The sequence below is a fragment of the Camelus dromedarius genome, chromosome 9 (genome assembly GCF_036321535.1).
Source record: "Camelus dromedarius isolate mCamDro1 chromosome 9, mCamDro1.pat, whole genome shotgun sequence".
Taxonomy (NCBI): Eukaryota; Metazoa; Chordata; class Mammalia; order Artiodactyla; family Camelidae; genus Camelus; species Camelus dromedarius.
Genome location: NC_087444.1, coordinates 36,356,534 through 36,382,303, shown reverse-complemented (window position 1 = coordinate 36,382,303; position 25,770 = coordinate 36,356,534). Strand labels below are relative to the sequence as shown.

At 36.1% G+C, this 25,770-nt stretch overlaps 1 protein-coding gene across 3 annotated transcripts in view; it reads left to right on the top strand.

The window, feature by feature from the left end:
* Nucleotides 1–328: 328 nt before the first annotated feature.
* NFATC3 (nuclear factor of activated T cells 3) overlaps nt 329–25,770 on the top strand; it is a 113,018-nt gene continuing 87,576 nt past the window's right edge. The window contains exon 1 of one of the 3 annotated variants that reach the window (XM_064489034.1): nt 329–1,461. In XM_064489034.1, the coding sequence (XP_064345104.1) occupies nt 1,359–1,461 (103 nt within the window). In that variant the 5' untranslated portion in view covers nt 329–1,358. The remainder of the gene's footprint in view (nt 1,462–25,770) is intronic. The other 2 variants (XM_031458217.2, XM_031458216.2) reach the window with 2 other exon arrangements.

Sequence of the window (25,770 nt, the reverse complement as noted above, 5' to 3'; positions counted from 1 at the left end):
GTTGGTCACCAGCATCTCTCCCAGCTGTTGGTCCATCCTGTGCCTTGGAGGAACCCTGTGTAAACAAGCCAGGCTCAGTGTCTCTGGGCACGGCCTCTACCCCAGGTCCCAGAAGGCGTCCTGGGTCGGCTCTGGGGAAGATGGGGAAGACAGGCCCGCTGGGGAGGGGCCAAAAGCGAAAACTGTCTTCAGACACAGTGTCACTTCCTTCCCACTATCAGCCACTCAGTTTGGGTAGCACATCCCTCCCATCCTTTCATTGTGCATCGGGATGCAGAGGTCACAGAGCCCTTTGTGTGGCTCGAATTCACGACGGGCTTTCTCCATTCAGTCTTCCTGATTTCCAGCAGGGGACAGACCCTGCTCATCGGGCTTTGCAGAGGCCTCAAATGCGAAGGCTGTCCTCCAGGGAAAAGCTGCCAGGCAGGCTCCTGGGGGCAGACAAAGGCTCAGCCAGATAAGTGCGGGCTCTGCCTATCAGGGGTGGGTTTGCAGCGACAGTTAGCCCAGACTTGGTTCTCGTCCCGCCACCAAAGTCTCCACTGGCTCCGCTCCACCTTAGCTGGAAGCGCAGTCCAGTCCCCGCCCTCTCGACACTCCGCCATTAAGGTTGAGGTGAAGAGATGAGGGTGTGAGGGGCGTCCATATATTCCTTCCGGACGCTAATTTCCCCAAACCTAGCCAGCAGGAGTAACAATGCAGGCACCCGTCACCGGACCCATAACCTCAAAGCTCTGGCGCACCTTTCCGGACGTGGGGTCCGTCCAATAAGAAAAGGAGTCTCCGATTGGCCGTGGTGGCCCCCTCAATCCAATTTAAGGGCAACCCCACACCCCGGTCCCGGGTCCTGGTTTAGAAGGAGTTGAGATAATAGAGCCCAAACTACAACTCCCAAGAGGTAGCAGGGCTATCCAGCTATCCGTATTCACGTGACTTCCGTCTCCGCGAGAGGGAATCACGCGGTAGACCGGTGAGAGGGCGGGGCCATCGGGCTAGCCCGCGGCGCCGGTGGCCTATGGGCTGCCAGGTCAGATGGGCGCCCGGTAGGGGGCGGGGCCGGGCGCGCGGTACGGCGCGGGAGCGCGCCGGTGGTGGCGGCTGTTAGGGGGGGCGGGGAATATCGGATAAGGCGACCGTGGCAGCTTGGGCACCATCGACTGGCAGTGGCGGCGGCTCCTGGTGCGGTTCCGCGCGCAGCCAGTATTAGAGTTCGGAACCGAACGCTTGGCGTCGCAGTCCCTGCCCGGAAAGTTTGCTGCGGAGCTGCGACCTCCTGGCCCGCGCGGCCCGGCATGAAGCGGCACTGAGGAGCCGCCGCCGCCGCCTGAGGAGGAGCGGCAGCACCCTGGGCCACGCCGATGACTACTGCAAACTGTGGCGCCCACGACGAGCTCGACTTTAAACTCGTCTTTGGCGAGGACGGGGCGCCGGCGCCGCCGCCCCCGGGCTCGCGGCCTGCAGGTGGGTGCCGGGCGGGGCGGGACCGAGAAGCGTCCGCTTCTCTCCTCGCTCGCAAGAGCTCGCCCCCTCTCTGGTGCTTTGGCTGTCCCCGGTCCGGTAACACCGTCGTGTGTGTGTGTGTGTGTGTGTGTGTGTGTTGAGTGTGTGTGTGTGTGTGTGTGTTGTGAGTGAAGAGCGGATTAACACCGTCGTGTGTGTGTGTGTGTGTGTTGAGTGTGTGTGTTGTGAGTGAAGAGCGGATTTAAACCGCTGAGGAGGCGTGTGGGTCGCAGCGACGTGGAAGTGGCCGCGGGCTTGGCTAGAAGCAAATTAGTAGGGAACGACTCCAGGACGCCTGTGGCCAGTGGACGCCCGGGGTTTGGAGGCCGAGGGTCGGAGCCGCTGCCCAAGTGGCATCTGGTTGTCGCTTTTTTGCCAGCGAGGTGCGGAGGAAATGTTGTCTCTGTGAAGTGTAAGCAGCCTTGGTTTTTCGTTTATCCTAGGCTGTTTTTTTTTTTTTAAATCTTTATTTGAAGGATGCGCATTCTTGAAGTGTGGGAGCGCCCTAAAATTCGTGCACATGTCTGTATAAATTACTTTGCTAGGAGAGTAATGCTATAATGTTAACTTCCACTTGTGCAAGTTTATGGCCCACATTTAATTCGAAGTGTAGTCATAACGGGACTTTCGTGAAAACTGGGCTTCTTTCTTGAGCCTTTGCTTTGTTTCGGAAGATTTTTGAAAGTGGGGTGCCCTTGTTCGTAACTCACCTAGAAAGTTCTGGAAGTCGATTTTTATTTTAGGAAAAAGCTCACCTCGGAAGATGTTTTAAAGAAGATCGTGAATTGGGAAGGTTGGGCACCATAGTGCTTGGAGGTCAGAGCAGTCAAGAAATAGAAACAGAATGGCTGGGGACTTAGAGCTCTCCTGTGACCTGGTTTGGAATACTGTGTGGTTCATTAAGTTCAGTTTCCCTATTACATATGCAGGCGAACTTCAAAAGGGAGATGGATAAAATTAATCCCCGTTTATTCTTTCCGGGTATTAGGTGAATTACTTCATGTTCATATTGATGTTCGACAGACTGTTCTGTAGGCTTGCACTGAAAAACATATCTGAATGTAAGGCATAAGGATTCTCTGGGAGGTATTTGTATGATCAGTCCTATTAGTCTTTATATATTAGATGTCTTTTTCAACATAATAAATAATTTACAATAGTTATTTGTTGACTGTGTTTATTTCAATTTTACTGACGTCATTTGAGCACCTATCATGTTGAAGATACTACTAGGTGCTTTGTAGTGTTATGATGGATGCAGAAAGGACTGAGGTCCCTAAAGGAGCTTGGGAAATGGGATGTGGGGCACAAAACCCAAATAACTGTGCTACTAGGCTGACTGAAGGTGGTGCATATTATAATAGAGGTAGAAACAGGGAAAAAGTGGCATTTGTGGTGGGAATTGTATTAAGTTGTACTTAGATTATTGGGATTTAATGAAATAACAGTTGAGTGTTTATTGGGTACAAACTTAGTTATTGCACATTATATACCAAAAGTATAATCAATAAAGATATTAACCAAGCATATGAGGAATAAAGGAGTATCATCATGTGAGTAGGAGTTGTATGTACATTCAAAACATTAAGCAACACTTAAAAGCTATGAAAACAGCTTTTTAAGAAATTATTTTTGCCATAAACCCTGCAAAAACCATTTTAATATTAAAATGGTATAGAAGGATTTAAGGTTTAAAACTTGATTTATAACTGAAATTCCCAGTTAAACTTGAGCAGTTTTACTTGTGACAAAAAGTCACTTTAAAATATTCTAGTAGCTATTTTTTTAAGTTTTTAAAAATTTGAGTGAAATATACATGACACAAACCATTTAAAAGTGATTAATTCAGTGGCATTTAGTGCATTCACAATGTTGTAGAACCACCATTTTCTATCTAGTTCCAAAACATTTTCATCACCCCAAAAGGAAACCTCGAACCCATTAAGCAGTTGCTCTTCATTCTCCCTTACCTCCTCCCAGTCCTTGGTAGCTTAGTCCCTAATCTAGGATTTTTCTCTATGGATTTGTTTCTTCTGGATATTTCATATAAGTAAAATCATACACATGTGACCTTTTGTGTTTGGCTTGTTTCACTTAGCATAGTGTTTTTGTGGTTCATCCATGTTACAGATATAGCAGTACTTCATATCTTTCTATGACTGAATCATATTCTACTGTATATATACCCCAATTTGTTTATCCATTCATCCATTGTTGGACTTGGGCTGTTTCTACTTTTTGGCTATTGCAAGTAGTGCTGTTAGGAACACTCAGGAGATGATTTTTAAATTCTATTGAGAAGGATGTTATATATTCAAAACAGATTTCAAAATTATTTGTTCACAATTTAGTTTTTCTTTTAGTAAGCATAATTGAGTGTGTAGTTTGAAGGAAGTAAGTGGATTAAGTGGCATGCTTTTTGAATGATAATATGTGGTAAAGTGGGCCATGAGAATAAAATTGCTTGGTAGAATTCAGATCAGTATTGGGTCATTATCAGTGAGTTTACTTGTTTCTGGATTATCTTCCTTACTGGAATGGAACATTCCATGAGGGCAAGGGTAGTGTCTGTATCTTGTTCATAGATGTATTATCAGTGCCTAGCACAGTGCCTTTAAGCTAGTAGGCAACCAATATTTGTTCAGTTAATGAATAAGTACCTCTGAAGTTGAGTCAGTGCTTGCTTTTTTTTTTTTTTTTTTGGGGTAGGGGAAGTTGATGAGACTTGTTTCAGTTCTTTGACTTTTATTGGTCAATTCCATACGACAGCAGATCTTGGTAATTTTGGGCAGCAGATTTTCCTTCTCTCTAAAGGTTTGAGAGTACTTGTATCACATCTAAATTTCCATACAGAAGATTTTTGAAAAATATTTGAAGTGGGGGATAGTGGATGGAGACTGAAGGGCTGTATTTAGTGAATGTCCTAAGCGAACTTGTCAAAGTACAAATTAGATGATTTGCCACTTGATAATGCTGGATACATTGTGACGGACTTTTCTTTAGATGATTGCTTATGAGTTGTTTTGAGGTTTTTCCATTAAAGAAAATTTAAGACCCTAGAGTCATTAGCTTTTTTTTTTTTTTTAAATATGAGGATGGTGCTAGCTTTTTTTTTTTTTTTTCTAGTTAAAAATGAGTCAGGCTATTATGTTTAAATTTCTTTTGCTTAATACCTAGTTTCAAAATGACAAAATACCTCAGTAGTAAATAAAGAATTCAAAATTGGTAAGTTTAATGTATTTCATTAACATTATTTGCCGTTATAAAGGGCAGCTTCTGGTGCTCTATTTTAGTGTGCTGATTGTATATCTCTAGTTTAGTTTGGTGTTATAATAATATTTATGTTTCACATTCAAAGTTTCATTCTCAGGGTTTGTTCATTACTAAATATTGACTTTCTAGTCCTGAATGAAAGTCGCTGGGAGGAGTGTGTGCTATAGGTGTGTTATGTCTTATCTACTTGCTACTTTTTAAAGGGGGAGAAATATCTTAGATACAATATGTATGTTTATAAGAAATTTACTTTGTGATAAGATATGTGTAGTTTTGTCATATATCACTTTAATATACAACTTTTTCATGTGTAAAGTTAAGGAACTTTTCCTAGATTATTGTCCTAGTCTTTAACCTGTAGTGTTCTGCTTAATTTAGTGTTTGAACATCTGATTCACGTGTTCTTAATAATTTACTGTTTCTTGGATAGTATTTTTTTCTCTTTCTAGTTTTTATTGATAATTTTTACTTAACGTTTTTGTTTTACCTTGTTTTAGTAGAGATAATGTTTTTAAAGTTCTTAGCATGGTCCTTGGCCCTGTGGTACTCTTTAAGTGGTGGTAGTTAACATTTCTTTAGAAAAAACAAAAAAACTGAGGATAGGTTATTTTTTACATCCTCCTCTTCCCTAGACCCTTTTCCTACACTAAACTAAAACACTGAGAGAGATTAGGGGCAGATGGGAGATCTAGTCAGTAAGCCTTACTTAGACGAGTTGGATTAGTTGTCTTAGATACTTAAATTTTTCCCTCTTAATTCTATTATTCTTTTCACTGTTATCTCCTTTGTCATATCTTATTAAATATAAGTACATTTGCTTTTAATTGTGTTTTCTGCTTTCTTGAATTAAGTTGTTACCGGCTCAGTATGGTGTGAAAGATGGATTTGCTAACCATACTAAGTATAATTGGATATTTAAATCAGCATGAAAAAAGGGAAGTTGCTTGTATGGTTTCCTGTAAAAATTAATGGTGTGTTTGCATGGTGCATTAGGTAATGTAAAGGATTACTGCTGAACCTTACTTTCATATAGGTCAGCCTTTTCTTTATACTCGAATGTGAGGAGGATAAGTTAGGTGATTGAGTCAGTGATAAACATTTCACCATTACACTTGGAAGAATAATATAATATTCTGTTCCCTTGACACTTTTCCTGATAAGGGTATAGGATGCTCCCGGGAGTATTAGCAGAATTTTGTGATGGAGGTTAGTGAATAAATGTGTTCTAGTAGCTATGGGGAAACCACAGCCAGGAAAAAAAAGTCATCGTCATGTTGTTTTGTTGCAACTCTGTCATCGTAAGAGCACTGCTATGCCTGTGCTTTCTTAGACTTTCCCATTTGCCAATACAAAAGGGATATTTTGGCATATCTTCTATTAACAGAGGTAATACTTTAGTGGTTTTATTAGATGATATAAAAATTAAAACTTGGGTATTACATACAATGCCCAGAAATTGTGGGGGTCTAGAAAGGCCTGAGTCTTAAGCATTGAAGGGCATTTAAGATACTAACTTGAGGTAAGTTGTAGAATCAACTTCTTATTATGACGTGCCGTTCTGTGGCAATCAGTAAACTTAACCTAAAATTACTATGTATATTTTTACTGAGGCATATCCCAAATTCTGCTTTTGAGTTTTGCTCTATTTATTTTTTTCAATGATGTGTGATCATGAGATCATTTTTAGTAAGAAAATGTGGAGTTCATTGTTCCTTTGAGAAAGTAATAATATACTAATCTATAAAATGGAAATGTTTTAATAGAATAAATGAGTTGTGTTACTAATTGTGAAGTTTAATATGTCCTTTACTTTCTCTTAGTATTGAGTAGTTGATGATTCAATATGGTGATGTTTTATTTTAAATACGAGGTAGGGTTGAGGAAGCCATAATACAATGAAGTCAATTGCATTACTCTTAAGAGATAAGAAACCTGAGTAGGTTGAGCCTCATTTGATAGTAAGCAGTAGTTTGACTGCTCACAGCAGTAACATAAATAAGGGAGGTGTTGTTTAAAGCAGTCCTGGTGGATCAGGGGAGTAGACACAGCAGACTTGGCAGTAAGCCTGACTTCTAAAACAAAATCCAAGTCATCAAATTTGTCCAGGCATGCCATATGAGGTTCAAGTAACAGTGGAATTTAAGAGGAGTGAGTTTGTTCAGGGAGGCTTAGGAGAGTCACAAGCAGTAGCACGTTTTTTAACAGCCATAATTTTAACTCAAACGTAATATAGGTCTGCATATATTTCAGCATTTCTGATAATGTTTACATAATTATATTGCATGACTCTCATCTTTTTGCCTGAATTCAGTAAACTTTAGAAGAGGGACAACTGGACCTGAAAGATTTAAGCAGAATGGTCTATAATTTGCCTATGAATTTATAGCTGAAATTTAATTGTTGGGACAGTTAACATATTGGTATTCTGTTTGTGATGGAAGTACATCTTTATGAAAGTCTGAAAATCTCAGGTACACTGGAGAAGTCATTTGAAGGCTTCATTTTCCTACAAAATTTGCAGTTTCAGTGTGTCTTATGTCACAGAAGCAAGTGAGATTTTTAATATTTTAAAATGTTTTCAGTGTCTTGAAGTTTTTATATTTCTTAATTCTGTTAAATTTTCATCAGCTTTGCTGTTTAATTAGAAAATAGGTTTTGAAATTATAACTTTTTTCAATAATGTTGATTTCTATCACATGTAAAAATATTTCTAAAAACATTTTTTCACATCATTGGTCAGAACAGTTCAATGGACAGTTTGTGAGTTATACTTAAATGTGAATTTTTTCAGTATTTCTTTAAAATAAAAAGGTTGTTAAATAAAAATGGCATTCAGGAGAAAAATGACATTCTGAAATTGTTGAAGCTAGATGATAGGTATATAGAAATTCATTATAATATTCGTTGTACTTTTGTGTATGTTTTTAAATTTCCATAATAAAAAGTTTTAAAAATGACAATAAAAAACTACTCAAGCTCTTTAGGTTTCTAGATTTAGGATAGGAAAAATGTTCACTTTAAAAAAATAGCATTGTGAGGTTAATAGAACTTGTTGCATGTAATTTTTTTAAAAAACTGGTTTAACAAATAAAATAAAAATTAATTATAGTATGTCTGATTTATAGAACCCATTTCTCTCTTTGGGTAGTATTAGTGGTGGGATGGTAAGGTTTGTGGTGTACATAAATAGGAAGTAAACTGATCTTATGATACACTTTTAAGTAGGTATTTTAAATTTTTTGAAGTATTTTCTAAGTATATGGGGTTAGAAAAATTCACTTACTGTTTAATGATTTAAGGGCTTAAAATTATTTAAAAAATTTTAATGTTTGATCATGTTGCTTGAATCCATCAGGCTAACGTTTTAAGTACTGTCATTCACTTGAACTTTTAAATCTATGATGAAATGAAACTAGAGAACTTGATCTTAATTTTAAGACTAGATTTTTAATCTTACTATATAATTGGTAGAGATTAACTCACAAAAATAATACGCATATTAATCCTTTTGATTTGTGAACATTTTAGAGCAGAGAAGTTCTGAAATTTTTATCTTAACATTTTGCCATTTGTAGGATCATTTTGAGTACTAAAGGAATACAGATTTTAACCTTGTCCTTTATATAAAGAAAGTCTTTGGGGAAAATACAGAAAATTTTATCTAAATGTTACTTTTTAATTTTTTATTGCCACATAAGAGTTTTAAGGAAACTTGATAGGTTCTTTGCCATCAACACTTCTTTATAGATTTCACTTCCTTTCAGTAAAGGTTGTTCAATGAGTGACATTCAGGAAAAGAATGACATTAAGAAACTGTTGAAGCTAGATGAAAAATATATGGGAACTTGTTACACTATATTCTCTACTTTATGTTTGCAAATTTCCACAATACAGAGTTTTGAAATCTTTTAACCATGATGCAGAGTAAGAAATACATTTTATATTTTTCAAGCCAACACACACACAGATGTTTAAACACAGAAAACTGAGATAGAAGTTTCAAAAAAACGGCATTTACCTTTACTCTGGCATCACCCTGATATTTTCTTTTTCATTATTTGAAAACATTGTTGGGCGTGACTCCCTAAATAGATCACTACCTTCAGTTTGAAAAACAGAGCTGTGGGAGATGGTTTCATAGTTCTGATTTTATTAAAACTATTAGGTCATTGACAAGTTCTTGTTGTTCAAACCATGTCTGTAGTTCTTTAATACATTTTTAATAAATTATTTTTTATTGAATTAGCTTGTTGCTATCTTTTTATTGGGTCAGTTGGTTGCTAAATTTTGCCACTTCCTGAAAGTGAGTTTTATCTCCCCCTTTCTCTCTGCTCTTTGGCCAAAATCAAGTCTTGGTTACCTCCTGTTTGGATTTGTGTAATTTTCTCTTCATATTTTATTCCCCTCAATTCAGTTTTGAAAGTCATAGCTAACATCATTTTTGATTCCTGTGCTCTTGAGTCTGTAACCTCCTCCTCACTGGTTTTCCTCACTGTGCTTTTACCTTTTTTGTATCCCTTACTCTGTACATTAATATCAAGGTTATCATCTTTAATTTTATTGATCTTTTTTCAGTCTCACTGTGAAACTTTTCCCTCCACCCGTTTGTCTGAACTGCCTCTGCCATTCACATATTATTTCATTGTCTTTCTCTTTTGAGGCAATTTAGAAACACTGTTTTGAGGCATTACCGAACTAGGTCTGGGCTCTAAGTTCATATCTATTATTAGTTGTGTTACATTGCTAAAAAGCACAGGGTCTGATTTGTGGCCTTTGCAGGCAATTTTGCACTTACTAAAATTTAAAACATTTTTAGATTTGTTGTCAAAATTCCCCTAAACCTCAATTAGATTAAAAGTTCAGAATTTAAAAAAATGCTGAATTACTAGGTAGGGCAGTCTTTTTATTTTTTAAGTTAATGTTTTGCTTTCACATGTTACAAAAGATATATGAGTACCATTTATTTCTTTAGTTGAATTTAGAGCCCAAGTATAACTACTCTACCTTCTATAACCACTAATGCTGACACACATTTTTTTTTCTTGATATTTTGATCAGTTTGCCATCTGCCACTTATTATCTCCTAAGATCGGTACTGCCTTTTGGGCTTCTCTTTATCTACTACCTATTACTTTTCACGCATACCCAGTTGTCTTTGAGCTTTACCAGACCTCTCCTTTCGGATTAAAGGCAAGAAGGCTCTTTTGTTCTTAACCTAGTAAATGTTGATTGATCACTGTTTTGAAACTTTCCTTGACTTTTTAATCATCTGATTGCTATTGAAAGAAATAGTAATACTTTTAATTTTCTAGTTTAAACATGTATAAAATATATATATTTGGGATTGATATTTGATGCGGGGAGGGGAAGAGACACAAACACTGGCTTCTTTTCTTTTTAAGCATGGAGAAAGACTTCTGGAAGCCTACAGCAAATGTAACCTTTCTTTTCATTGACCAAAATTGGGTTGCATTCCCTTTCCAAAATTAGTGACTGGTAAAGATGAATGGAATTCATGGCTGCACAGGAGAGAAGTGAATACATGGAAGAAAATCTACTGGGAAGAAATGGATGCTGGGGGTTGGTGGTTGAGAGATCATCTAAAAGAATACTCTATACTTTATGTCCATGGTATCTAGCAGTTGAGGAACTTTAAAATGTAAGTGTAACTTTTACTATGCAATTACTTTTACTGGCACTTGCATTTTCTCTTACTTTGTCAAAGTTCTTGGGGTGGACATGGAGCTTATATAAGTGCAGAGAAAGAGAATGAAGTATGGCCAGTAGATTTCTGTGAATAGTGGTCTTGGTGTCTAGTGGGTGGGATATGTGGGGCACCAAATTCATGTTCTTTGTATGGTTTAAGCGGACTCAGATGGTCTTACAGGCTTGGAAACATAAAGACAGAGTCTTCCAGTTAAGCCAGCCCTGATTTTTAAAAATAGATATTATAAAGTGTTTTTAAAATGTTTTATTCCGCTCTTTGTCTTTCAGGCTAGTCCAAAAGTAACTAGCGTTTGTTGAAGGATGAACTAGAAAGGTATGCACAGGGAAGAGAAAGTAGAAACCAGGCAGGAACATTGTGTAAGATCTGAGAGTACCTCAGTACCGTTAGCTGAGTGAATATACTAAACCATTCAATCTTTTAATACAACTTATTGTGTCAATATTATTATGTATGAATATGATGAAGTTTATTGGAGTGGACATACAATAAAATACAGCATTAATACAGGTACAGACAAGGCCTCTGAGTGCATAAATGACAAAGAACTTAACTTTGAGAGGTCACAGAAGAGGTTATAATTGAATTGAATCCAATAGGGTGATTTCCCTAGGTAGACCACTCCCAGAAACACAAGTTAGAGAGCAAGGTCCTTTCATTTTGGAAGGGTGAAGATCAGGCTGTGGTATCCAAATGTGGCTGGAGAAGGACAGCCTGCTGTATTAAGTTTGGATTTTAGATTGAAGACAGCAGGGAGCTGTCAAAGGATTCCAAGCTGGGCAAGAATGTTAGATTTGTGGCTTAGATCACTCTGCTACACTGTAGATAATGGGTTGAGTAAGGCAGGAATGGCGGTAAGGGCAATGTTGTATCTGAGAAATTATATGGACAGAAGAGTTGAGATGGCAAGGTGGAAATAAAGCTGAGATAGATTTAGGGGAAAGAAATCGATAGATCTGGTATCAGTTGAGGAAGGAGAGGAAGGAAGCTGGGATTATTTCTGTTTTTAAAATTTGAATCAGTTATGATAAAAGCAGATTTGGAGGTAGGGAAGAGGGAAAGATGATTCATTTTAGTAAAATGTGCCAGGTGTTATGAAAAGTCTGGAAGGCTTATATACCATTTTACCAAAGAGTGATCAAGTGTGGAGAAGAGACTGGACAGAGTAAAAAGGGGGTTTGGGCATCTGGTAGGGTGTAAGTTGTGGAAAGGTGACTAGGAAATGTATGATAAGTAAGGATTGTTCAGTAAGATTTGTTATGCAGATAAGAGTAGTTCTCCTCTTCCTGGTACAGGAGAGGGGAACACCTTTACAAAGGCAAATTTATGCCCTGTTTTTGGGCAGAAAAGGAGAGGGCAGAGAGTTCTTCCTGTCTGCTGTTTTCAGCTCACATAATCCTCATGCCAAAGAGGCATATTTTGGGGTAGCATATTGTGAGCCCCTTCAGTAATAATTTATTTGAAGCGTACAGTTTGATAAGTTTTGACCCATGTAATTTTATCACATTAAAGATAGTGAACATACCCATCACCCCCAAAAGTTTCCTTCTGTCCTTTGTAATCATTCCAACTCATCTTTCTCCTTTTCCCAGAGGGTCACTGAAATCACTATAGAAAACATATAAATGGAATCATGAAGTATATAGTCTTTTTTTGTCCAGCTTCTTTCATTTGGCACTGTTATTCTGAGATTCATCTATGTTAATAATCATGTCAGTAGGTCATTTATTCTTACTGGAGAGTAGTTTCCCTTATATGTGTATCCCACAATTTGTTTATCCATTTACCTTTTGTTGGACTTTTGGCGTACAAATAAAGCTGCTATAAACATCACGTCTTTGTGTGGACACATATTTCCTTTACCCTTGAATAAATACCTAGGAATGGAATGGTTGGATCCTATGGTAGATTTAAGTTTAACTTTTTGAGAAACTGACAAACTGTTTTCCAAAGAGGATGTATGATTTCACATTCCTTACTAGCAGAAGAAATATACATTTCCACATTTTCTGCCAACCTGGTCAGTCTTTTTAATTTTAGCCATTCTAATATTTCCCTAATGACTAATGCTGTTGAGCGTCTTTTTATGTGCTTTTTGCCATCTGTGTATCTTTTTTGGTGAACTGCCTGAGTCTTTTGCCTATTTAAACAGCTTTTTATTTTGAAATAATCATAGATTCACAGAAAATTGCAAGAAATTATATATAGAGAGAGAGTTTCTGGGTATCCTTTACTTAGTTTCTCCCAGTGAAGGCATCCCGTATAACTGTAGTATAATATCGAAACCAAGAAAATGACATTGCTACAGTCCACCAAATTTATTCAGATGTCATCATTTTTACATGCTCTGGTGTGTGTCTGTGTCTGTGTGTAGTTCTGTGCAATTTATCACATGTATAGGTTGGTGTAATTCCTACCACAGTCAAGATACAGAACTATTCATTACCACAAAATTCCATCTCACTAACCCCTTTATAGCTACCCCGCTTCCTTCCCACCTCCCCACTCCAGTATCTAATTCCTGGTAACCACTGATCTGTTCTCCATCTCTATAATTTTACTTCAAGAAAATGTTATATAAATTGAATCATATAGTATTTAACCTTTTGAGATCGGCTTTTGTCACTCAGTATAATTCCCTGGTGATCCTTCCAAGTTATTATGTATATTAAGTTTGTTCCTTTAAATTATTGAGTAGCATTCCATGATATGGGCGTATTATAATTTGTTTAACCTTTTACCCATTGAAAGACACTTGGTTATTTCCAATTATTGGCTGTTTTGAATAAAGTTACTGTGAACATTTGTGTGCAGGTTTTTGTGTGAATATAAACTTTCATTTCTCTAGTATAAATGAGAAAAAGTGTAGTTGCCTCTCAACCTACAAAATGTGAATTAAGTTTTATAAGAAGTTGTCAAACTTTTACATTCCCACCAGCAGTGCATTGGTTACTCAGTTTCTCCACATTTTAGACAGCATTTGGTTTTATTATTTCTTATTTTAGCCATTCTGATGTGTTTGTAGCAATATCTCATATGGTTTTAACTTGTATTCCCCTAATGACATACACTGTTAAGCCTCTTTTTATCATCTGTGTATCATTTTTGGTCAAGTGTTTGTTCAAGTCTTTGCCTATTTTAAAATTGTTTTCTTCTTGTTGAGTTTTGAGAGTTTTTCACTTTTTTCAGACATAAGTCCTTTATCAGATATATGCTTTGCAGAGTTTCTCCTAATCTATGGTTTGTCTTTTCATTAATAGTTTTTTTTCCTGGAAGTTTTTAGTTTTGATGAAATTTGTTTATCAATTTTCTCTTTTATGGACTGTGCTTTTGATGTTAAAGGCTAAAAATTGTTGCCTAACCTATATAACAAAAAAGAAGCAGACTCACAGAGAGAACAAAGTACTGGTTACCAGTGGAGAGAGGGAGAGAGTGAGAGGCAATATAGAGGTAAGGGATTAACAGGTACAAATATTAGGTTGAAAATAAGCTACAAGTATATATTGTACAACACAGGGAATATGGCCAATATTTTACAATAACTATAAATGAAGTATAACCTTTAAAAATGAAATAAAATAAATTGCAAAAAATGAAGACATCTTTGCTTAACCTACATTCACAAAGATTTACCCCTAGCCTTTCTTTTGGAGGTTTTATAGTTTAGGGTATTATATTTAAGTCTATGATCTATTTTGAGCTTTTTTGTGAGTGTATGGTGTAAGATGTGGACCCAAGTTCATTGTTTTTACATATGGATATCCAATTTTTGCAGCCCCATTTGTTGAAAAAGCCATTCTTTCTTTACTGTATTGCCTTTACATCTTTGTCAAAAATCAGTTGACCATGTATGTGTGAGTTTATTTTTGGACTCTGTTATGTGTTGAGCTGTATGTCTGTCCTTTACTAATATTATACTGTTACGATTGCTGTACCTTTACAGTAACTCTTAAAATCAGCTAGTGTCACTTTTCCAACTTTGTTCTTTTCCAAGGTGTTTTGGGCATTCTAAATCCTTTGCCTTTCCATATACATTTTAGAATCCACTTGTCAGTTTCTATCAAAAATGCCTACTGAAATTTTGATTAAGATTATATTGACTCTCTATAGACCAGTTTTGGGAGAACTGATACTAATATTGAGTTTTCCGACCTGTGAATAAAATATCTTCATTTATTTTATTGTTTTATTAAACATTATTATCTTATTGTATATCGCTATTATTTAATTTCTGTCAGCACTATTTTGTAGTTTTTAGTGTACAGGTCTTATCCTTCTGTCAGATTTATCCTTACATAGTTTTTTTCTTATGTAGTTAATATTTTTTGATGCTACTGTAAATGTTGCTGTGAACATTTCATGTACAAAGTTTGTGTGTGGACATTTGTTTTCATTTCTTTCGGGTATATGACTAAGAGTGGAATTGCTGGATCATATGTTAATTCTGTGTTTAACCTTTTGAGGAACTGCCAAAATGTTTTCCAGACTGGCTGCACCATTTTACATTCCCATTAGCAGTGTACAAGAATTCCAGTTTCTCCACGTCCTTTCTAATTCTTGTTATTTTTTTGATTTTATTCTCTCACTGTGGTTTTGATTTGCTTTTCTCTAATGACTAATATTGTTGAGAATCTTTTCGTGTGTTTACTGGCTATTTTTATATCTTCTTTGCTGAAATTCAAGTCCTAAAAATAGTTGCATTTTTTTAATTAGGCAGTTTGACTTTTTGTTGTTGTCTTAAGAGTTCTTTATATATTCTGGTATTCTGGATACTTACTTGAGATTATATCATATGCTTGTAGCACGGTACATTGTTTTCACTTTGTGTTCATTCCATCTTGGAATCCCTCAGACTCTCCCATGGGCGCCCTTTTGTAGACACCGCTCCCTCTTCCCATTTTGTCTCGTTTCTTTCACCTTGCAAAATGTATTTTAAGATTCATTCATGTCATTGTATGAATGAGTAACTTTTTATTGCTATAAAGTATTCCTTTAAATGGATGTACCACAGTTAGTTTATCCATTTACCTGTTGAAGGATGATTTGGTTCCTCTTGATATTTGGCAATTATGAATAAATCTGCTGTAAAGAGTTGCATACAGGTTTTTATGTGAACATAAGTTTTTAATTTACTTGGTCTTCTCAGAATCATGTTTTGATGTCATTAATTTTTCTCTATTGTTTTCTGTTTTATCTGTTTGTTATCTGTTTTATCTGTTTTCTGCTTTCATCTTTATTATTGCCTTTCAAGTAAAGAATTTTAAGAAGGAAGAGTGATTAAGATCTGCTTCTTCAAGGAGATTGATAGAGGTGTAGTAGATAGATGAGACCCGAAGCCAGATAACACTGAAGAGGGAGGAAGTAAGACAGTACACTACTCTTTCTAGAAATTTAGTTTTTAGAGCAAAGTCTCTCAACTTTGGCATTATTGACACTTTGGACTAGATAATTCTTTGTTTTAGGGGGCTGAGTTGTGTATTGTAAGTTGTTTAGCAGCATCCCTGGCACCTACTCGCTATATGCCAGTTGTATCCCTCTAGCTGTGACAACCAAAAATGCCTCTAGACATTGTCAGATGTTCCTTAGGAAGCAAAATTGCCCACAGTTGAAAACCAGTGTTTTAGAGGAAGGAGGAGAGAGAAGACTGTAAAGAAGAGCTCAGCTCTCAGGGATGCTTTTAAAGGAAGTGACAGATTGGAGGAAGTAGTCAGAGAAGGAGAAGGTTGAATTTATGAACAAGAAGGTAACTGATGGAACTGGAGAATGGAATTTAGATCACAGATGGAGAGATTAGCTTTTTATCTAAGGTGAGTCACTTTTTGTTTTTTGAGAAAGGAAAAGAAAAGGATAAATGTAGAATTTGTAGAGATACATATATTTTTGAGGGTGATATAGGGCATATGGCTCTCTGCTGTCTTTGTCAAGTAGGGTCAAGATCCCTTGCTAAGTGGGGTGTCACTATGGACAGGATAATTGAAGAGATTAGAGAAGGTTTGGGATATGGGAAATAGGAGAGGGAGCTGAACAGAAAAAAGCAAAAACATTACTGAGTGGCATTCAGAGCTCAGCTCAGTAGGCATTTTGAAGATTTGTGTTTCTACTAGTCTGGATGTTGTACTGTCCCCTTTATCCCCACAGCAGTATTTGACTGTTTAGGTGTAATGACAGAGAAGACAGATGATGGGATTTATTCTGGGCTGAAATTTGCTGGGTAGAAGGAAGGTCAGAGAGTGGATGGAAATGAGCTGCCAGGAAGAAAGCAGTTGAAGTGATGGAATTTGAGATATAGACTAGATAAGTAAGGAAGTAAAGCCAGGAGATGAAAGACAGATTGAGAGAAAAGGGAGGGGTTAAAAGACTGTGCATCTAGATAAGGTAACACAGTGGGTATAATGAAATAAGAGAAGAGAATGATGGATAGTTAGGATAAGTGTTCAGAGATAGGAACTTCAGTTTTAAGATTATGGAAGTTAAATGGACCCTGGCAGTGTCAAGGTTCAAGTTAGGTCCCTGGGAGTTGGATGTTGAAGTGAAGTGAGGGTGAAGGACATGGTTGAAGACACCTAGAGTCAAGTAGACTTGGAGTGCAGAGGAAACCTGTGCCAGATGGCAGTGACCTAGATGAAATTAAGTATTGGTAATAACAAATGGAAAGTGATTTAGCTGGATGGTGTGGGCTTTCCAAAGACTGGAAAAAATGTTCCAAAAGCTGAGAGAGGTGTGTAGGAGTATTTGAAAGAGTACTGACTCTGTCTTTTGGCCCCAGAGTACGAATTTGGATGAGAAGCCACACATTAAAATGACTTCCAGAGAAGGAGTGTCCTTACGAGAACCAGCTTCAAATCTGAGAGATAGGGATGGAAGGAGTCTCCTGTTAAGAGACTGAGAGAAGAGAGGAGTCAGGTGGGAGGAGTCATCCTTGTTAGTAGCCTGAAGCCCAGGGGAAAAGTATGGAGTAATAAGGAGTAAGAGAAGAAATAGGATCTAAAAGAGAATGCTGGATTTAGAAGAAATGGAGGGGTTATATTACATGACATTTCTTTCTAGAAACCATGGTTCTCGTACACTCATTGAAAGCATAAGGATTAGTATTCAAATCACTGTAGTAAAGGACTTAACTGGTGTGATTTAGAGGACTACTTTTTAAATTGTTTTTTTCCTCCTTTTTCCGTTTTATTAGGTAGAATTATTACAGTTTGACTGCACATACACATTATATTGCATGTAAATACATGTATACAGTATACTGCACTTTTTTTAGTTTATACATATGTACTAATTATTGTTTCTAAGAACAGATTAGATCTTTAGCTTTTTAAACTTACATAGTTATCAAAGGAATAAAGCCAGCTGCAAAATAAGAATCAACAGAATGTGGTAATCCAATCGTAAAGGACAGTCAAATGTGCTTACACATATTCAAGAAATCAAAATAATAGTTCATTTGTGTCCTTATTGTTATTATTTTTAGATTCCTCATATAAATTATGTCATGTGGCATTTTTCTTTCTCTTTCTGGCCCACTTCACTTAGAATGACAATCTTCATGTCCATCTATGTTGCTGCAAATGGCATTATTTTATTCTTTTTAATGGCTGAGTAGTGTTCCTTTGTATATATGTACCTCATCTTTATCCAGTCATCTGTTGTTGGACATTTGCGTTGTTTCCATCTCCTGGCTATTGTAAATAGTACTGCTATGAACATTGGGGTGCATGTATCTTTTTGACTTTTAGTTTTCTCCGTATATATTGCCCAGGAATGGGATTGTTGGATCACATGGTAAGTCTATTTTCAGTTTTTTAAGAAGCCTCCATAGTGACTGCACCAATCTGTACTCCCACCAACACTGTAGAAGTGTTCCTTTTTTTCCACACCCTCTCCAGCAGCTATCATTTGTAGACTTTTCAATGATGGCCATTCTGGCTGGTGTGAGGTGATATCTCATTGTAGTTTTGATCTGCATTTCTCTGACAATTAGCGATGCTGAGCATTTTTTCATGTGCCTATTGGCCTTGTATGTCTTCATTGGAGAATTGCTTGTTTAGGTCTTCTGCCTGTTTTTGGATTGGGTTGCTTGTTTCTTTGATATTAAGGTGTATGAGCTGTTTGTATATTTTGGAAATTAGTCCCTTGTCAGTCACATCATTTGCAAATATTTTCTCCCATTCTGTAGGTTGTCTTTTTTGTTTTGTTGATGGTATCCTTAGCTGTGCAAAAGCTGTTAAGTTTAATTAGATCCCATTTTGTTTATTTTTGCTTTTATTTCCAATACTCCAGGAGCTGGTTCAAAAAATATATTGCTGTAATGTATGTCCACGAGTGTTCTGCCTATGTTTTCCCATAGGAGTTTTATAGTATAGTTTTATAGTATCAGGTCTTACATTTAGGTCTTTAATCTATTTTGAATTTATTTTTGTACATGGTGTTAGAGAGTGTTCTCATGTTATAATTTCAGTCTTTTACAGGTAGCTGTCCAGTTTTCCCAGCAATAAATTCTTGTATTATGCTTTTATTATTATATGATAATATGCTGTTAGTTTAAGTAACAGAACTCTACTGTTGACTTAAAAATTATAGTCAATAGTAATATGTAGACCCAGATTTGTTTCTGTTCTGTTAAATGTTATACATAATATTTATTTGATGTCTATTTCAAATATGATGAGTTCTCGCAACAGCCTTTCAGTGTAGATATTATCCTTAATTTACAGATAAAGTAATTGAAACTCAGATTAACTTGATAAAAATAAAACAGCTAGTAAGTGGTGTATTTGTTTCCGAAGTCACTGTTCTCCATTGCATTTTTCTCCTTTTATTCCCTCCCTTGGGCTTGTTATGTTATTCCACACTACCTCCCAAATATGACACACAATCCAATTTTTGTCTAGTGTGGTCTTACTGTATTCTGTATTTGTCTGGGAATCGTAGTAAGACCACTTTGTTGTTTTCTCTCAGCTTTTTAGGGATTTTTCCCCAGCTTCTCATGGTCATTTTGAATTTTGTCTTCCATAGTAGCTCCATACAAATAGTATAATGTTTGGAAACATGAACATATATTTGATATCTTTATATTGTATATTCATAAGTAACTTGAAAAGGATTAGTTCTGAATGCTGATATCCATGTCTCTGTTTTCAAACAATTTACCTACCTAATTACTACCATGATTTCTTGCCTTGTTCATGGCAGTGTCACATGGAGTGGGCTCAAAGGCTTATTATAATCTAGGTAGATTTAATTTTCTTGATTGTTTTCTCCTTGTAGGCCACTATAATGGCTATCTTAGGGGAAAATTGTTCTGACTTTTTTAAATAACTAAATCAGACTAGTAAATATTCTATAGATGACTGTAAATTGATCTCATTTATTTTTTCCTACATGTGGATGTTAAGCTATGAATGCAGCACCATTTCTGTGCTATTGACTTTGTCCCTACAATCAAGTACAGTAGTGCTAAGTAAATGGTTACCAAATGACTCTCCTGTTTTTTTCTTTCTGTGTGAGCATTTCTTTGATCAATGTTTATTATTATTATTTTTCAGTATTGATAGAACCTAAAGACGGTGGAATCCCTTGCTTTTTAAAAAATCTCCTCAGGAAGCATTTTCTCTCTGCTTTGGTGGGATATAATGGAATTGAGTACCTGTGTGAAATTCCACACTTACTCTAGAACACTGCTTCTTAATATGATCTTGAATGATCTTGAATGAAATGGATTTCCTTTGCTTAATGAATTTAGGGTATAAATTAGTTCACTTTCTCTTGCGTCTTTATTGCATTATTTTTTCAGATTCTAGCTATGCTAGTATAATCTCACTTTCCACATAACTTTCCTTTTTTATTACTCCTTTTTTAGTAATGTTCTAATTTTTCTTTCTAAGTTTCTGAATTTTTTTTTTGGTGGGAGGAGGTAATTGGGTTATTTATTTATTTATTTATTTTAATGGAGGTACTGGGGATTGAACTCAGGACCTCGTGCATACTGCTAAGCATGCACTCTACCACTGATGTATTACCCCTCACTCCTGAATTGTTTTGAATTTAGCCAACTGATAGCTTGTTAACTCTGATTTTTTTTCACAAAGTACTATTTTTTTTAGTTAATATAAGTATTATCAAAGTTATACATGCCTTTGTTTAAAGAAGCAAATCATTCAGTAAAGCTTATTTTGGAAAAAGTATTTCCTTGACTGTCTACCTCACCTTCCTTTTCCCCCTGCCTAAGGCAGCTGCTTTCAGTTCTTTTAGCAGTTTCTTTTGGTAATTACCTTCAAATCTCTAGATAACATTTATTGATTTTTCATTTTAGCTATTATCTGTTGACTCCCATCATGAAAAATGAGATTTTAGCACACTGTCACTCTCAATTACAGACAGGCACATTTCTCCTTCCCCACTATGGTTATAAGGGTATCCCCCGCTTTTTGAAAATTCACTTGATGCCGCTTCACTTTTATGAAAAGACCTACATTTAATAACTGTTTTGGGCTAATTGAAAGAAGTTTGAAAAGGATTTTTGTTTTTAAAAGAAAAGAAGAAAAGCAAAAATGGTGTTCAGCATTTGTTTTGAAGTGAGCCAATATAGAAGCAGTGCATACTTACAGCTGCCAGAGTAGCACTGCCAAGCTCCTGCCTCGGGAGCTGCGCTCAACATCAGCATCCAGCCACCATAGCTTTGAAGTGTGTGTGTGAGCATCTGTGCTTCATCTCAGTTTATTTTGTGCATCTGTTAGCAAGATGCATCCAAAGGTAGTTGCTACTTTGCTTTATGCCATTTTGGCTTAGGAAAGTTTTCATAGGAACGCTCACTTTAGGGTTGCTCACTTTAGGATCACGGAGGAAACTTGTATCATAATTGTGGTTAGATTAATATTGTTTATATTATTATAACTTCATATTATGCTATTAATAGCTAAGTTATATAGTATTATTTTTCCTTCCTTGTGCAGTTTGTTATTGTTTCTAAATGCCTGTTGTTATTGTTCTATGTACTTAAACTAGTTCATTCCTGAAGTCTCCTCCTGAATCTGAATCTCATCTCAGCACTTTTTTAACTGGATCCTGAATCTCATCTCAACCCTTTCAAACACATCAGTTAGTCTGTCAATTTTATTTTCTTGGAGACTTGTCTCTTAGAGCCTTCTAAACTTCTCCAATCTGGACTGGTTGTTACCTGGGCTCTTTACATGTGTCAATTTGAGATCTCCCTTCTCTGTCATCTTGAAGAGTCCCTTTGCCTTTTTGTTGTGTTGGATCACCTGTTTCTTGGATACATGTCACATGTCCTCCTTTTGCTTGGTTACTTTACATTCATTTGGTTGAGTATTTACTCGCAGTAGTTTACTGAAGGTAATGGGAGGTAAATATTTGAGACTTTACATATTTAAAAATGTCTTTATTCTCCCCTCACAATTATGGCTGATTGGAGAAATCTAGATTAGATATAATTTTTCTCAAAAATTTTAAGGTATTTCTTGCTCTCCATTTTCTTGTAGCTTGAAGGGTTGCTTTTGAGAAGTCTGATAACATGCAAATTCTCCATTGTTTATGTATAACCTGTTCCCTTCCTCACAGTTTTTTAGGTTTTCCTTTGTCCTCTGTATTCTGAAATTTCATGATGTGTATCAGTATGGATCTATTTTCATCATTGTGCTGGACCCTCAGTGATCCTTTATTTATTCCTCTTCATTTTCTATTCTCGTCTTCCAGTAGCTTTTAAAGTTTCAACTATTGGGACTCCTGGGCAGATTCTAATATTCTCTCCCATTTCTTATTTGTCTTTTTGCTGAATTCTTTGGGAAGTTTCTTCAACTTGATCTTTCAAAATTTTGGGGGCCTTTCATTTGTTATTTTTAATATCTAGGGATTCTTTCTTGTTTTTATCTTTTTAAGTAAGCATATGTTCTTGTTTCAGAGTTGCAATATCTTTCTTTTTTCTCTCAGGTTATTGAGGATAGGTTTTGGTTTTATTGTTGAGGTTTCCATCTTACTGCATAATCTTTTTCTTCCACCTTCTTTTCTTCTCTTTTTGCCTTTGTCTTTAACGTTGAAGCTTCTCTTGGATCTTTAATAGTCTTTGGCTATCTGCTTATTTTTTAAAATGGAATACCAAAATCTTAATCTGTGATCAGAAGTGGCACTTGCTAACTGCAGGCCTCACTTTGTAGGAGTTTTACTGGGTTAACCGTGATGTAGTCTATTGCCTGTGTATAAGCCCATTATACTGTGACAGGGGAGGGAAAAGTGCTGGAGAGTTTTAGAGAGACTTTTTATTTCATCATTCTGTTTTCAGTATGGTTACCATGGCTTAGAAATTGGGAAGGTGGTTACTCACTAAGCAAATTTTGGGCCAATCTTGTTTTCAGCTTTGCCTTCACCAGGTAGTGCATTTCCTGAGTGTTTGGAGTTCTTTCTTGGAAATCAGTTTTCTTTTCACTGTTGGCTTAAGTTTTAGCTTTTTCAGGTGCTAAATCTGTTTCACATGTCCTGCATTCCAGCTTCTAAAAGTTTTGTTGCCATGTTTCATCTCCTGTTTTGTTTGTTTGTTTGTTTGTTCTTAGGAGTTTACACTCTTTAAAAAATCCTTTTACTATCATTTAGTGGAGTTTCAATAGGAAATGGGAAAATGTGTGTTTTTAATACTCTGGAAGTTCTTTCAATTTGTTTTTGTTTTTGATTGAGGTAAAATTTACAAAACATACAATTAACCATTTTAAAGAATACAGTTAAGTGGTTTTTAGTGTGTTTATAGTGTTGTGAAACTATCAGCTTTCCCTAGTTTCAAAACTTTTTAATCACTCCTTAAAAACACCCCATACCAAATCACTCCCCATTTCCTCCCCACCCCCCATTGTTGGTAACCTCTAATCTGCTTTTGCTTATTCTGGAAATATATAAAAGACATCATGCAATTTGTGACTTTTTTTGTCTGGCTTTCCTTCAGCATAATATTTTCCAAGTTCATTCAGGTTACAGCATCTGTTTAATACTTTGCTCCTTTTATGGCTGAATAATATTCCATTGTATGTGTGTACCATAATTTGCAGCCCCATTCATTCATTGATGGTCATTTGCATTGTTTCTACCTTTTGACTATTATGAATACTGTTGCCATCAACATTTGTGTACAAGCTTCTGTGGAGACGTCTATTTGCATTCTCTTGAGTATATACCTAGAGGTAGAATTGCCAAGTCCTGTGGCAATTTTATGTTTAACTTTTTGAGGCAATGTCTATCTGTTTTCTACAATATCTGCACCATTTTACTTAGTCTCTATTAAAGTATGAGGATTCCTATTTTTCCTCATCTTCATTAACACAACATTTGTTATTTTCTGAATTTCTTTTTTTATTTCCATTTTCCCCTTTTCTTTTCTTTTTTCCTGTTTTTGTTTCTTGTTTTTGTTTTTAAATTAAAGCCAACTTAGTGGGCCTGAAACAGTATCTCACAGTGGTTTTGATGTGCATTTTCTTAATGACCAGTGACATTGAATATCTTTTCATGTGCTTATTGGCAGTATGTATTTCTTCTATGGAAAAATATCTATTCAGGTCCTTTGCTCGTTCTTTAAATTGGTTGTCTTTTTGTTGTTGAGGTGTAAAGAGTTCTTTATATATTGTGGATACGAGACCCTTATCAGATACATGATTTGCAAATATTTTCTCCCATATTCTGAGTTGTCTTCACTTTGACAGTATCTTTTGAAGCATAAAAGTTTTAAATTTTTATGAAGTCTATTTCACCTAATTTTTCTTTTGTTGCTCAGACTTTTAGTGTCGAATCTAAGAATCCATTGCCAAATCTGAGGTCATGAAGGCACACACCTATGTTTCCTTTTAAGAGTTTTATGGTTTTAGCTCTAGTAGGTCATCAGTCCATTTTGAGTTTATTTTTGTGTATGGTGTAAGGTGGGGCTCAACTTCATTCTTTTGTATGTGGTTATTCAGTTGTCTCAGCACCATTTATTGAAGGGATTATTTACCCATTGAGTCATCTTAGTACCCTTGTCAAAAATCAGTTGGTCAAAAAAAAAAAAAATCAATTGGCCATGTTTTGGGTTTATTTCTAGACTCTCAGTTCTGTTTGTTCCATTAGTTTATATGTCTTTCCTTATGCCAATACCACACTGTTCTGATTACTGTTGCTTTGTAGTAAGTTTTGAATTGTGAAGTGTGAATCCTGCTTTGCTTTTCTTTTTCAATATTATTTTGATTGTTCTAGGCCCCTTTCAGTTCCATATAAATTTAAGGATTAGTCTTTCCATTTCTGCAGGAAAAGCTATGGAAATTTTGGTAGAGATGGCATTGACCTGCAATTGCTTTGTGGAGTATTGCAATGTTAACAATATTAAGTGTTCTAAGCCGTGAATAAGGGAAATCTCTTACCCTTTATTTAGGTCTTCTCTAATTTCTTTTAGCAATATTTTGTAGTTTTTAGTGTACAAGTATTTTATTTCATTGGTTAAATTTATTTCTAAGTATTATATTCTTTTGGAGCTATTATAAATAGAATTCTCTTTTCCTTTTCGGATTGTTTGTTGCAGCATTTGCAGCATATAGAAACACAACTGGATTTTAAATGTTAATCATCTACCCTGCAACTTTCCTGAAATTATTTTTTAGCTCTAGTTGTATTTTGTGGCTTCTATGAGATTTTCTATATATAAAGTAATGTCATTGGCAAGTAGAGATAGTTTTACTTCTTCCTTTCCAATTTGGATGCTTTCTATTTCTTTTTATTGTCTAATTAATTGCTCTGGCTATAACTTTCAGTACAGTGTGAGTATCAGTGTTGAAAGTGGACATCTTTGTCTTGTTCCTGATCTTTAGAGGAAAGCTTTCAGTTTTTCACCATTAGGTATGATGTTAGCCATGAGTTTTTCATAAATACCCTTAATCATTTTAAGGAAATTTCCTTCTAGTCCTAGTTTGCTGAGTTGTTTTTTTTTTTCCCATCATGATAGGGTATTGAGTTCTGTCAAATACTTTATCTCTGTCAATTCAGATGATCATGTGGTTTTTTTCCTTCATTTTTATAATGAGGTAATTGATTTTCATATATTGAACCACCCTTACGTTCCTGGGATAAATTCCATTTGGTCATTTTAATGTGGTTTGGTTACTATTTTGTTGAGAATTTTTGTGTCTATATTCATAAGAGATACTGGCCTGTAGTTTTCTTGTGGTATTTTTGTCTTCCTTTGGTATTAGGGTAAAGCTATCCTCATTGAATGTGTTAGGAAGTGTTCTGTACTCTTCTATTTTGTGGAG